General features: G+C 45.0%; 1 protein-coding gene across 5 annotated transcripts in view; it reads right to left on the bottom strand.

The window, feature by feature from the left end:
• GIGYF2 (GRB10 interacting GYF protein 2) overlaps positions 1 to 15,540 on the bottom strand; it is a 257,367-nt gene that overhangs the window by 40,697 nt on the left and 201,130 nt on the right. For all 5 annotated transcript variants that reach the window (XM_069727759.1, XM_069727760.1, XM_069727756.1 and 2 more), the window contains 5 exons: positions 10,860 to 10,960; positions 7,066 to 7,188; positions 6,543 to 6,803; positions 4,630 to 4,836; positions 512 to 628 (listed from right to left, as the gene is read on the bottom strand). In XM_069727759.1, the coding sequence (XP_069583860.1) occupies positions 512 to 628; positions 4,630 to 4,836; positions 6,543 to 6,803; positions 7,066 to 7,188; positions 10,860 to 10,960 (809 nt within the window). The remainder of the gene's footprint in view (positions 1 to 511; positions 629 to 4,629; positions 4,837 to 6,542; positions 6,804 to 7,065; positions 7,189 to 10,859; positions 10,961 to 15,540) is intronic.

The following is a 15,540-nucleotide window of genomic DNA, read 5'->3' as shown; positions in this document are numbered from 1 at the left end:
GCACAGGGTGGGAAGGGGGGGGGCTGAAGCCAGAGCACAGGGTGGGAAGGGGGGGGGGGGGCTGAAGCCAGAGCACAGGGTGGGAAGGGGGGGCTGAAGCCAGAGCACAGGGTGGGGGCTGAAGCCAGAGCACAGGGTTGGGGGGTGGGGGCTGAAGCCAGAGCACAGGGTGGGGGGGTGGGGGCTGAAGCCAGAGCACAGGGTGGGGGGGTGGGGGCTGAAGCCAGAGCACAGGGTGGGGGGGTGGGGGCTGAAGCCAGAGCACAGGGTGGGGAGGGGTGGGGGCTGAAGCCAGAGCACAGGGTGGGGGGGGGGGGGGGAGGGGGTGAAGCTACTGCTGTCAATCCAGAGAGGGTGAAAGGGGCAGTGGAGGGTTCAGAGCAGAGAGCCCAGGATGAGGGGGAACATGATGGGAACATAACTTTAACCACCAAAATGTACAACGGATTGAAAATTACATTAGAAAGCTACACAAGGACTATGGTCCGTCTACACACTACAGGACACGCACCTCTTCCTGATTTTGTCTCTCTCTCTCCTCCTCGAGCTTCTGTATCTCTGCCAAAGACAAAGTTGATGGAGATGCTCCTGGATTCACCTGCTGCCCCCATGTGGATGAAGACGGTAACTGAAACATAGAAATAACATGCAGTACTCTGCAAGCCAATAAACCTCACCGATATGGCAGTATTTCTTCACAATTCACATCTCTTTACAGACATCCACTTTGCAAGCAATCCTAAAGCATTCCACCCATCTCTAACGAGCTATAACTCCATCAGGACTCCTCTATTCTGCTTCTCCGCTCACCAGAGCCAATGGAAACCTGGCAGGACTGGATTATGGGACTCACCAAAGCTTAGACAAAATTAAACAGTAAAATACCTCTTAAGAATTAAACTTTCATAATGACATACTGATCCCAATCTATCCACATTTTGTGACAAAAGGCAGATTACCTACTTATATATAGCCATGGCCGAAAGTGTTGGCAGCCTTCACATTGTTCCAGAAAGTGAAGTATTTCTCCCAGAAGATTGCAATTACACATGTTTTGGTATACACATGTTTATTTCCTTTGTGTGGAACAACACAAAAAAACTGAGTAAAAAAAGGGCAAATTGAACACAATTTCGCACAAAATCTCAAAAATGGTCTGGACAAAATAGTTGGCACCCTCAACTTAGTATTTGGTTGCACACCCTTTGGAATAAGTCTCTTCCTATGACCATCAAAAAGCTTCTTACATCTCACAGCTGGAATTCTGGACCACTCTTCTTTTGCAAACTGCTCCAGGTCTCTCATATTTGAAGGTGCCTTCTCCCATCAGCAAATTTAAGATCTCTCCACAGGTGCTCAATGGGATTTAGATCCGCACTCATTGCTGCCACTTCAGAACTCTCCAGCGCTTTGTTTCCATCCATTTCTGGGGGCATCATGAAGTATGTTTGGGGTTATTGTCCTGCTGGAAGACCCATGACCTAGGACGCAAACAGCTTTCTGATGCTGGGCACTACATTGCATCCCAAAATCCATTGGTAATCGTCAGATTTCACGATGCCTTGCACCCAATGACAAAAAGATTGAGGGGCTCTTCTAAGCTAATGAGAACAGGTGCAAACTAGGAGCAGCTACCTCCATATGCAATAAACAAAAAAAATTGAATTGGCCAAATTATGTGCTAAGAGTCTCATGTTTTCCTAGTATCCAGAAGCAGTACTGCTATATGTATTTCATACTGACATGCTTTAGCACTACCGAGTGCAACTTTGTTTATTGCACAGTCAAGGCACCCAGTACCAGAGGCAGCAAAACAACCCCAAAACAACTTTGAACCTCCACCATATTTCACTGCATGTACTATGTTCTTTTCTTTGCTGGCCTCATTTTGTTTTCGGTACACAGTTGAATCATGTGCTATATAAACAAAATTTATATTTTGGGCTCATCTGTCCACAAGACGCTTTCCCGGAAGGATTTTGTCTTGCTCACATACATTTTGACAAACTGCAGTCTAGCTTTTTATGTGTGTGTCAGCAGTGGGGTCCTCCGGTGTCTCCTGCCATAGCATTTCATTTCATTCAAATGTCTACAGATAGGGTGCATCAATGTCAGTGGGAACTGAGCCTGCAGAACAGCTTGAATTTCTTTGGGACTTGATTAGGGCTGCTTATCCACCATCTGGACTTTTATGTGTTGCAAACTTTCATCAACTGTTCTCTGTCGTCCACGTCTAGGTTGAGTAAGTACAGTGCCATGGGTTATAAACTTCTTGATGTTGTTGCGCACCGTGGACAAAGGGACATCAAGATCTCTGGAGATGGACTTGTAACCTTGGGATTGTTGATATTGTTCAATACTTTTGTATCTTAAATCCTCAGACAGTTCTCTTCTTCTCTTTCAGTTCTCCATGCTTAGTGTGGCACACACAGACACACAATGCAAATACTGAGTCCACTTCTCTTTTTATCTGGTTTCAGGTGTGGGTTTCATATTGCCCACCCATGTTACTTGCTACAGATGAGTTTGCACAAGTTTGAAACAAAGTTGTTTACTCACAATGTTGGAAAAGTACCAACAATGTTGTCCGGTCCATTTTTGGGGTTGTGTGTGAAATTATGTCCAATTTGCTTTTTTCCTGTTTTTTGTGTTGTTCCAATATACACAAAGGAAATAAACGTGTATAACAAAACATGTGTCATTGCAATAATTTTCTGGGAGGAATACGCACCTAGGATTTAGAGGAAAAAACAATATATATATTTAGCCAAATAAGGCTAGTTTCACAGTAGCGTTTACCTGATCTGCGGCGGGCTGTGGACTTCCTCCGTGAAGCCCCGCCCTCGGCGTCACCTCCGCCGCTAGCTCCGCCTACTTCTGCATGCGGCCTGCGTATTTATCTTTAACATTAGGTACGCAGGTCGTGCGGCTGTATGCGGATGCTGCCGCATGCGTCGTTTTGAAGATGCGGGGGGAAAAAATGCTACAGGCTGCGTCCTACACTGGTCGCCGCATCGTCAAAACGACGCATGCGGCAGCGTCCGCATACAGCCGCACGACCTGCGTACCTAATGTTAAAGATAGGTACGCAGGCCGCATGTAGAAGTAGGCGGAGCTAGCGGCGGAGGTGCGGCCGAGGACGGGGCTTCACGGAGGAAGTCTGCAGCCCTCCGCAGATCAGGTAAACGCTAATGTGAAACCGGCCTTAGTGCTAAAACATTTAATAAAATAACAAAATATTATTTTAACAATGTAGACTTAACAGCAGCATTTTAAGTAACATGAACCATGTTTATGAATAACATGTGAGGAGAAACTTTAAGGCTATGTGCACACGTTCAGGATTTTTCACGTTTTTTCGGCCGCTTTCCGTGGGAAAAACACTTAAACGCATACATAAGCATCCCATCATTTTAAATGCATCCTGCAATTTTTGTGCACATGATGCGTTTTTTTTCCGCAAAAAAAAAAAAAAACACATCGCGGTAAAAACGCAGCATGTTCATTAATTTTGCTGTTTTTTTTTTTTTTTTTGGCGTTTTTCCAGATATTTAATGCATTGAGAAGCTCCGGGGAAAAAAACGTGCAAAAAAAAAAACGTGCAAAAACACATGCGGGTTTCTTGCTGAAAATGTCTGGTTTTGTTCAGGAAATTTCTGCAAGAAATCCTGACATGTGCACATAGCCTTATCCTCATGTAGTGCACTCTTCTAGTTGTCAGGAAACCCCAGGAATTTGTCATCGCTACTGTCATCATTTAAGAAGCTCAGTTGCTCACAGGCACTGGTGTCACTTTCTTCACTGTTCTCAAATAGCATACTAGGTGGGATCTGTGGGGACACGCAGTTATGGGGGACACTTCTGGGGGACCTGTGGGGACACAGTGCTTGCGCAGTGTATATGGTATATTAAATGTGACAACGGCCCCATCACCCCCCCCCAAAAAAGCGTGTCTTCTAAAGTGAAAAATATGGTACATCATTTTCTGGAACAATTTGAAGGGTGCCAACACTTTCGGCCATGATTGTAAGTAGCAAAGCCAAATGCCAATTTGCTTTCTCACCGCCCCCAGCTGCCTCCCTGTCTCTGCAGCAGCCACCATAGTTAGCCCTGCAGTTTCTTTGTCAGCTCCACTGAGTGACGGAGGAAAAGAAGACAGAAGAGACAGCTGGGCGCACATATGTATGTGCAGGAGCAGACTGAACCATGTGCTCTCTGCTGTCCTGCCCTACACTGATCAGACAGATCAGTGTCCGGCAGAGAGATGAAGCATTGCTGGCAATATATGCATGACTTTCTCAAAGCTCTCCCAAATCACTGAGGAAGCAGTAGGGGAGAACTTGCATTGCAGGGGCTAGGCAGAGAGGCTGACTCTCAACTATAAGACGCAGGCACTTTTCAACAATATATATTTTTTTGCTATAAAGTGCATCTTATAGTTTAAAAATATAGCTTTTTGGCAGTCTACAAATGCATTTCTTTATCCATTTTTGTCTCCAACCCATCCTTCAAACTTTCATGTACTCTCTCTTCTATTTTTATTTGGGGTAGGACTGCAGGAAAAACCACACAGTGTGATACAATGGTAACATCTGTCTGTGTAGAGAAAGAAAAAACGTTTCCTAGTACCTTCATCTGTGCAAGTTGTTGCTGCTGCTGCTGTTGCTGTAGACGCCTTAAAGCTTCCTGCTGTTGCTGCCTTTGTCTCTGAAGTTCTTTTTGCCTCTGTGCCTCCTCTTTCTTTTTACGTTCCTCTTCCTCCTGCCGTAAGCGCGCTTCTTCCATAAGTCGGCTTGCAGCCTCCTCCTCTTCTCGTGCCCATCTTGCAGCCTCCTCCTATTTATGGTGTAAAATTAAAATATAAATGGATGCTAAATGAGATTAAAATTAAGGGATATGGGACTGAAGTCTCTGGGACTTGGCCAACTCAAAGAAGAAAGGGGTAGGGGCCTCCCCGAGATAATACAGTGTCACTCCCAACCTTCAGGAATAGCTGGGACTTGTAAAATCAAGTGATTAGGGCTCTGTACAACTAGTGGCAAGGGCCATGAATGTTCAACGAATGTCCACAAACAGGGCCCAATGATGTGAAAAGACACATATTGAGGAATAGCCGTTTTATGCGTCACTCTGGGGACATTCTCTGGGCTGATTTGACACCAAAAGGGACACAACTACAAAGACTCACAGGGCATCCTATGAGTATCAGACCAGCTGGGCTTCCTGCCTTATGACACACTGGTTGGGAAAGACTGATTGGGCCATACTTTAAAGTCTTACCATCCTGCTTAAAGCGGTCTTCCAATTAAAACAAGTTAGCTCCTATTCCCTGGATAGGTAATATAACATGTTGATTGGTGGGGGTACGACAGCTTGGACCTGCACCAATCAGCAGCACAGGTAACTTTTATACCCATTAAAATAGAGTGGAGTGCACAAGTGCGACTTGGGCTGGCAGCATGCGTTTGGCTTTTTTGGCAACCCCATAAAGAATGAATGGCACGTACAAGCTGCTGCTGTGCAGTGTTGTAACACGGCTAAAAGCTCCCCTATCTGCTAGTCGATGCAGGTCCTAGCGGTGGGACACCCACCAATTAGCAAATTATCACCTACCAGACACGAAGGTGGTAACAGGTTTTCTCTGGACAATACCTTTAAAAGGCACAAAATGTTGTTCTGATTAACATTTTAACATCTCATAACAATCAGAGCATTCATCTTCTGATGGAGATCTCTGAATCAGAAACTATATAGGCCGAGAGTAAAGTTACACTGCTGACTGTGTAAACATTAAGCTCAGGTAACAATGTATTATTAGTGATGAGCGAGGGTGCTCGTTACTCTGGTTTCCCCGAGCATGCCCAGGTGTTCTCCGAGTATCTTGGGCGTGCTCAGAGATTAGGTTTTTGTCTCCACAGCTGCATGATTTGAGGCTGTTAGACAGCCTGAACACATGCTGGGATTGCCTGTTTGTTACATAATCCCCACATGTATTCAGGCTGTCTAGCAGCCACAAATCATGCAGCTGCAGGGACTCAAACATAATATACGAGCACGCCCAAGATACTCGGAGAACACACGAGCATGCACGGGGAAACCTGCACACTCGCTCATCACTATGTACTATAATCCAACTATTAATGGCTTAAAGGGAACCTGTCACCATAAAAATGCTGTTCACTCTGCAGGCACCATGCTATAGCAGGGGAAGCGGAGGAGAATTGATAAATAGCTCTGAGAGAAAAGATTCAATATAACTTGCGTTTTAAGCATTTAACCCTCTGGGCTTTTAGGTCTAGTGGGCAGTGCTACATTCTTGCCCTGATATACAAAATGATGACTGCAGAACAAACTGCATTTTTATGGTGACAGTTTCCCTTTAATATTTCTAGAAATTTATTTAATTCAAGAAATATTACATTTTTAGGCAAAAAAGTGAAATCATATCAAAGGTGCGCATTCACCAAGTGTGAAAATCTGGACAGCTTTCAGCAGTGTTGTGGGAATACGTCCAGGAGGATACACAGGGGCTTCAATTGTACCTGTTTCCGTTGAAGCTCCTCTCTTTTTCTTTTCTCCTCTTCTTCCCGCTTCTTTTCTTCCTCTTTTCTCCTCTTTTCTTCTTCTAGCCTCTTTCTCTCGTCCTCCAGCCTCCTCCTCTCCTCTTCTTGTCTTCTCCTTTCCTCTTCCTGCCGCCTCCTCTCCTCCAGGAGTCTTCGTTCCTCTTCCCTTTTTCGCTCTTCCTCCTCAATCTGCCTCCTGAGCGCCAACTCCTGCTCTCTCTGTCGCCGCAGGGCTTCCTCCTGAAAGTTAAATGTGCGGTATGACATTATAATGGCAAGGATTGTGTATCAACAGTTAAAAAACAATAAAATAATGCCTTAGCCAATTAGGTATAAAGGGCAAGGCCAATCCCCTATACCTTTAATCCCAGAGATTTACACGATTTAATGTTCACGATGTCCTGCTGACTTTACTTTAGATATTGTCAGAAGTTGGCAAAGAGATGCCACAGCCCCTATCGATACCTGACATACTTCTATGTCCAACAGTTAAATATAATACCTGTTTGCGTCGCGCCAGTTCTAGCTCTTCTTTCCGTTTTCGCTCTTCCTCTTCGAGGCGCCTGCGTTGTTCTTCCTCCTCTTGCTTTGCCCTCAGTTCTGCTTCCCTCCTTTCCTGCTCAATCTACAAAACAGTTTGGCAGCATTTTCTTGTATCTGATAAGGAACGATATGAAATACGCTACACTGTTGACCACTAGTTCAACATAGCATCTGAAAACGAGCATCATTATACAAAGTATACCGCTCTTTCACTGTGGAACCATGTATAAGACTGTCTCAGGTATTCATGTATTAAAAAAATGGACACATTTTACTGAATATAAGTCTGTGTCCATAAGGATCTGCAGTTATCACTACATGGCTGGTGAGACCTTTGTTATAGGTTTATAGGTCACCACTGACTTTTCAAAAATGTGACCAGATGAGATGGACACTTCAGTCATTACAATCTTTCCATAATCTGGACCAGTTCATTACGGAGAAAGACAGAGATCCCCTATAATGCACAGATGTGCTGAGTACTGAAAACTAGATCTCGAACAGCTTCGGATAATGAGGCTATCCAGAAACCTATCCTTAACCTAGAAAAGCCAACAAAGCTGGACTCTGCTTTTACAAGGCATGACCGGAGAATACTTTAGCATCTATCTACTATGACATTTACAGGTAACTTCTAACAGCGCATGGTCCATCATGGCCTGGGCTTCCATTTATTAAAAGGTCAGAGCTAAAGTGCTCCAGGGATAGAGAACTGAATATCGGATTATTTATGGCAGTGAGCTGCTTGGGTAGAGTGGCTTAATCCTACGTAGTCTATGGCCACAATGTAAATATCTGACACAGGATGATTTTTTATTTGAAGACAAAACCGATAATGTTCAAGAGATTAAAAATGGAAATATTAAGGGTATGTGCACACGATCAGGAATAGGCAGAGCTTTGGAAGCAGCACATGTCTGCTGCATCCAAAGCACTGCCGTCTATTGAACGCAGAGACGCGCCGCATGTTAGTCTCCACGGGTGAGCCGAAGGCATCTCTGGACGCACACTGGGCATGGGATTTCCGGACATCCCATCCACTATGCTCTAAGATCTGGCCGCTGTGGGTTTGACGCTGCACAAGTACGCAGTGTCCAAACAGCAGAGATTACTAATCGTCTGCACATACCCATATTATCGTAAATATTTATGCAGTTTAATTGGCATTTTTGGAGGTGACAGACTCCCTTTAAGCAAGTTGAAAAATTATTTCATTCAACAAACATATTGCTTCTGCATTGGGTGATCGACTGCCTGTTTAGATAGACCAATTGGTTTCCAATTATTGACAGCATTGTAAATGCACCTCAAAGAGTAACTAAACTTTTGGGAGATTTTGTTATGATTTATGTCCAAAAATTCTGAGCAGATAAGTGGGGAATATGTTTGAGACTACGAACCGCAGTTAAAAAGACTTTTTAGAAAAGTAAGCAGAGCGGATGCAATAGAAAGTCAGAATCCTGTGCTGTGCACTTCCAAGAGGAATTTTGTGCAATTGGTAGGGATCTAAGGACTCAGACCAGCACCAATGTGCTCAGAATTAACGGAGCTAAAACATATGCTATCTCCTAACAGTTAAGGTATTTTTAAAATGTTAAAAATAGTGCTACTGCCTGCACCTCATCAGTACAGTGGCTCCTGCATGGTCCGCACTCTGCTGATGGCTGGTAACAACTCATAGTATCTCTTTACCATTGTTAAAAGACATACTGGGAGCTGCAATTTCATGCAATACAACTAATATATTTGGATCACCTGACATTGCAATTGATCTCTCTACTAAACTTGGTGATGTGGTCATGCACACACGGTGGTTCCGGTGATGTTGTCATGGATAGACATGAGCAAATATTGTCAGATCCCTCCTTATTTGGCTCACTAATAGAGCTCACAAATAGCTGCAGTGGGAACCCGGCTACCTGGAGCACTCCCGAAAATCAGGTGCCCAGCGCCACAGCTGCATGTGTCGTGGCTGTGCCACTGTCACAAAACATGGAGAGCATGTGTGTTGTGACTGTCACACAGCCGTGACACATGCAGCTGAGGCGATGGGCACCTGATTATCGGGAGTACTCCAGGTAGCCGGGTTCCCGTTGCAGCTATTCGTGCACTCTAGTAGCGAGTCGAATAAGGAGGGATCTGACGTGGTGCCGGTGATGCGTCCATGCACAGACGGTGGTGCCGGTGATGCGGCCATGCACAGATGGTATTGCCGGTGATGCGTCCATGCACAGACGGTGGTGCCGGTGATGCGGTCATGCAGAGACGGTGGTGCCGGTGATGCGGCCATGCACAGACGGTGGTGCCGGTGATGCGGCCATGCACAGATGGTGGTGCCGGTGATGCGTCCATGCACAGACGGTGGTGCCGGTGATGCGGCCATGCACAGACGGTGGTGCCGGTGATGCGCCCATGCACAGACGGTGGTGCCGGTGATGCGGCCATGCACAGATGGTGGTGCCGGTGATGCGTCCATGCACAGACGGTGGCGTCGGTGATGCGGCCATGCACAGACGGTGGTGTCGGTGATGCGGCCATGCACAGACGGTGGTGTCGGTGATGCGGCCATGAACCAACGCCACCGACTCCAGACGCTCCTGCACCGTTCCCCTTTCCCCTCTGGCTTTCTGGACAATGACTCGTGTATAAACCGAGGGGGCGTTTTCAGCCCAAAAAAATGTGCTGAAAATCTTACACACGAGTATATATGGTATATCAGCAGGTGCAGATGTTCATTCTTTTTAGCGTTTAATTAGTGCTTTTTTAGGCGGGTTACATAGAAGATCTGTCTTAAACAGGTGTTGTGTGCCCAAACTCATAGTCTGACTTATCAGTATGGGGCGTGACCACTTAAAGTGCCTAGGGCAGCATAAACTCTGATATCACAGATGTGTCACTTACTGGGCTGCTTGGTGTAGTTGTGATCAAATCAATGTTTTATCAGTATGAGATTATCACTGGAGGACTAGTTAACCTGCTGCCAAGTAGTCCTCCATATTCATGAGCTCTGTATAACCCCGCCCCCACCACTGATTGGCTGCTTTCTGGGTACACTGTGCATAAGCAGAAAGCTGCCAATCAGTGGTGTGGGCGAGGTTATACAGAGCTCAATAGTCAAAGAACTGATAAATCTGCAGCAGAGAAAACACTGATTTTATTAAAACTGCAGCAAGCAGCCTGAGTGATAAATCACTACTCTCAGAAGGGATCGCAAAAGTCTGGCAACAGGTTCAATTTTAGTTGAATGAGATGACAAAATCAATAGCAGCCAAAAAAGTAGCAGCCCTTCTGAGGTTATAAATTACTCTCCTCCCAACTAAAATAGGAGGGAATACCACAACTTCACAAAACTTCAGAGGTCTGACAACTTGCCATTTAGCTGGGGTCTTTACATATAGCATGTGTGACAAGAAAGCTCCCGACACACACACTGAACACAGAGTCTCCACTATACACCGTTTTGTCATACGCTGGTCTGGTATATGTTGGACTGTCTCCATTCCTACACCCCATGTATATGAAACCACAGTTTCCTAAGTTTTTCTATGCAAGGGAACACTTTAAACAAGCAAAAAAAAACACATAGCTGTTATATATCAATATATGCCTATACAAAATACTAGATCTGAACAGAATCCTACAAATTTTAACTTATTGGAAAGAATATAGGAGAATAATTATACCGCTTCATAATTTATACCATCACATCGCCAAACTGCAAGTCATTATAAAGAATGGAGTCGGCTGAAATACCTTGGCTGCTTTCGCCTTCTCCAGCTGTTCCAGCTGTTCTCTGGATGCTCCCTGAGATGTGGACTCTGCAGGCAGGTCCCACACACTGCTGCCTTCCCACACTGGAAGAAAAGGCAGGCACTTATCAATGGAGATGTCACCACAACATAAACGTATTGTAAAGCATGATACTTAAAGGAGGAATTTGCCAAAATCAAAAAATGTATCCAAGCACTGAGTCAGGTATGCGACTTACCTGCCTGTTGTGCACGGCGCCGTTCTTCCCCGGAACAGACACTGCTGCAGGGGACCTCACTGCCTGTGCTGATGCGATGGGGTGGGACGTCCGAGATTCTGATTGACAGACTGCTCCCCGGTAAAGTAGCAGAGATCCAGCTGTCAATCAGAATAACCTCGGACATCCCGCCCAGTGAACAGAGCGGGTCAGAAAAGAAGCCTCCACCCTGTAGATATAACGTCAAGCTTCTGAATCCACGGCAGGAGCTCTGTGCTGGGGAATAATGGAGCCGTGCACGACAGGAAGGTAACCTGCAATTACCTGCCTGTTAGTGCTAAGGTACATTTTTTGATTTTTGCAAGGACCCCGATATCCCCTTTAAGAAATGCCTCTCATTGCTCAGTGTGACAGCCATGAGCCATGTTAGGTTTGTTTGATTAAGCTGAAAACAATATAAGTTATGTAAAAAGTATGAATAATAACTAAAGGTTTTGTCCTTCCATGGAGTACAATTCTGCAGTGACTGCGGACTTATGAATCCTCACGATGCACTGAGGATTCTCTGATCCTGGGAGAGCGAGGTCATGTGACTGTAAATATGCCATTTGCATACTTTCCGACACATTCTGACTAGACGTCAGAATCACTTACTCAAGGCTGCGCACGTCTAGTCAGCACGTCACCGCATGTATACAGATCACATACTTGCAGTCACATGCCCACCGCCCCCGGAGAATCCTCACAGTGCGCAATGTATGATTCTGAAAACTGCAGTTACATAGAATGACTGCAGACTTGTAACCTAAGACCTGACAACCACTAAGTCAGCCCTACTACCAGGGTCGGACTCCGGTGTCTGGGGCCCATAGGAGGAATTGACTCTAGCGGACCACCCTGCAGATACCCGTTATCCCACTTACAGTGGAGAATCAACTGTAAAACACAGGCAGCCCCTTCACATCTACTGTGCGTCCCCATAAGTGGCATGTACAGTTCAGCAAACTGCATTCAAGAGGTTCTTTGGATAAAACACACCGATCCATGGGCTCCAAAGGATAGGTGATAACTTATTGATCGTTTAGGTCCGACCATTGGAAACTGCACGGATCAGAGAATTGGGGGTGCGTTCCCAAGGTCAGTAAACGCTGTGGGTTGGATGCTGCGTACATCCAGAGCGTCCAACCTGCAGCGTCCAGATATTACAGCATAGTGGATGGGACATCAAGAAAACCCATGCCTACAATGCGCACACAGACGCCCGCGGATCACATGTGGAGACAGACATGCAGTGCATGCTTCCAGTCCGCAGCATGTCAATTTATCTTGCGTAGACACGAGTCCCACCATGACTGGACCACAGTGACAGAATAATACCATATACAAGGGACAAATACAGCGACACCGTGACCAGACGACAAATTACCACCCCATAGTCACCAAATACTACAATAATGATCATGAATGCAAACCACAATACTTACAACACTTATTACCACAAGTGACATTATACACAAGAGCGCTGTATACAGTATATACTGTAAGTGTACAGGTAATGCAGTGATCATCAGTGACATACACAGGATCTCTGTATATAATGTGCATGTATACATGAAATACACTGACTCACCAGTGACGTTTCTAGGTGAAGTTATTCTTCATCTGGAACAGACCGCCAACACTTCTTCCATGCAGGACTAGTCTCTGCAGGAAACAACACATAGTCATCAATAGCGGATTGCTTCTAAAGCACATTCCCCACTCTCCCCCCCGACTTCTACACTACGTCAGAAGAAGAAATAAAGCAATGTATTGCCGCACTGCACAATAACAGCACACCTCTTTTGTTCCCTCCCATGGAAAACAGTTTTCTAAAAAACAAATTATATTACAGGAGTAATAATGTCCCTAATTGAACCCTACAGTAATTATGTTCCCCACTTGCACCATAAACTAATAATGTATGTCCCTCATCTTGGCCCCTTTTATTAAATAGCGTGTCAAGCCATGTACCTTGCTCCGCCCATATATCCATTCTGTTCCCCATATGTGCATCCTGCCCCCCACCATATATCCATCCTGGACCCCATTTCTGCATAGTGACCCCCCATATACAGTGCCTTGCTAAAGTATTCGGCCCCCTTGAACTTTTCAACCTTTTCTCACATATAATGAGTCAAACAGATACCAAATGTAAATTTTTGGTGAAAAATCAACAACAAGTGGAACACAATTGTGAAGTTGAACGAAATTTATTGGTTATTTTAAATTTTTGTGGAAATTCAAAAACTGAAAAATGGGGCGTGCAATATTATTCGGCCCCTTTAACTTAATACTTTGTTGCGCCACCTTCTGCTGCGATTACAGCTGTAAGTCGCTTGGGGTATGTCTCTATCAGTTTTGTACATCGAGGGACTGAAATTCTTGCCCATTCTTCCTTGGCAAACAGCTCGAGCTCACTGAGGTTTGATGGAGATCGTTTGTGAACAGCAGTTTTCAGCTCTTTCCACAGATTCTCGATTGGATTGAGGTCTGGACTTTGACTTGGCCATTCTAACACCTGGATACGTTTATTTGTGAACCATTCCATTGTAGATTTTACTTTATGTTTGGGATCATTGTCTTGTTGGAAGACAAATCTCCATCCCAGTCTCAGGTCTTTTGCAGACTCCAACAGGTTTTCTTCAAGAATGGTCCTGTATTTGGCTCCATCCATCTTCCCATCAATTTTAACCATCTTCCTTGTCCCTGCTGAAGAAAAGCAGGCCCAAAGCATGATGCTGACACCACCATGTTTGACAGTGGGGATGGTGTGTTCAGGGTGATGAGCTGTGTTGCCTTTTGCGCCAAACATATCGTTTGGCATTGTTGCCCAAAAGTTCGATTTTGTTTTCATCTGACCAGAGCACCTTCTTCCACGTGTTTGATGTGTCTCCCAGGTAGCTTGTAGCAAACTTTAAATAACACTTTTTATGGACATCTGAGAAATTGCTTTCTTCTTGCCACTCTTCCATAAAGGCGTGATTTGTGCAGTGTACGACTGATTGTTGTCCTATGGACAGACTGTCCCACCTCAGCTGTAGATCTCTGCAGTTCATTAAGAATGATCATGGGCCTCTTGGCTGCATCTCTGATCAGTCTTCTCCTTGTTTGAGATGAAAGTTTAGAGGGACGGCCGGGTCTTGGTAGATTTGCAGTGGTATGATACTCCTTCCATTTCAATATGATCGCTTGCACAGTGCTCCTTGGGATGTTTGAAGTTTTGGAGATCATTTTGTATCCAAATCCGGCTTTAAACTTCTCCACAACAGTATCACGGACCTGCCTGTTGTGTTCCTTGGTCTTCATGATGATCTCTGTGCTTCAAACAGAACCCTGAGGGTATGTGCACACGTAAAAAGGAGCTTTGCAAATTTTTCCCCAGGGGATTTTAGAAATCCGCAAGCAAAAGGCACTGCGTTTTACCTGCGGATTTACCACGGTTTTTATGTGGATTTTGTGTGGACTCCACCTGCAGTTTTACACCTAAGGATGCCTATTATTGAGAAGGTGTAAACCGCTGCGGAATCCGCACAAAGAAACGACATGCTGTGCAATGTAACCCGCAGCGTTTCTGCATTGTTTTTTTCCGCAGCATGGGCACTGCGGATTGCGTTTTCCATAGGTTTACATTGTACTGTAAACGCATGGAAAGCTGCTGCGGACCCGCAGCAAAATCCGCAATGTGTGCACATAGCCTGAGACTATCACAGAGCAGGTGCATTTATACAGAGACTTGATTACACATAGGTGGATTATATTTATCATCAGTAGGCATTTAGGACAACATTGGATCATTCAGAGATCCACAATGAACTTCTGGAGTGAATTTGCTGGGCCAAATAATATTACACGCCCCACGTTTCAGTTTTTAAATTTCCACAAAAATTTAAAATAACCAATAAATTTCGTTCAACTTCACAATTGTGTTTCACTTGTTGATTCTTCACCAAAAATTTACATTTGGTATCTTTATGTTTGAAGCATGATATGTGGGAAAAGGTTGACAAGTTTCAGGGGGCTGAATACTTTCGGAAGGCACTGTATCCATCTTGCCCTGCCACATATATCCATCCTGCAACCACCCCCATAGATCCATCCTGGTGGCCCTATGTCCCTTGTCCTGGCTAATCATACATTCATCGTGGCCCCCATACCATGCTGCATTCAGAGGTGAAAAAAAAAATTAAAAATAAATTCCACTTACCTTGCCTGCGCTCCCGGCGCCGTGTGGCGTCGTCTTCTTATAGATCTAGCGCGCTCGTGATAAAATGGGCCTGACCTAGCATAGGCTGGTGGCTGACTTGAGTGCGCCAGTCACAGGTGGCTCATGACAGTGACGTCATAAGCTGGTGACGTCAGGCACAGAATTATCAGCGTTCATCGTGACATGCGATGCAAGTAGTTAACGAGGCGTGCATGCATTTG

Source organism: Ranitomeya imitator, chromosome 5, assembly GCF_032444005.1.
Source record: "Ranitomeya imitator isolate aRanImi1 chromosome 5, aRanImi1.pri, whole genome shotgun sequence".
In the NCBI taxonomy this organism is placed as follows: domain Eukaryota; kingdom Metazoa; phylum Chordata; class Amphibia; order Anura; family Dendrobatidae; genus Ranitomeya; species Ranitomeya imitator.
This window is presented reverse-complemented; position numbering and strand designations above follow the sequence as displayed.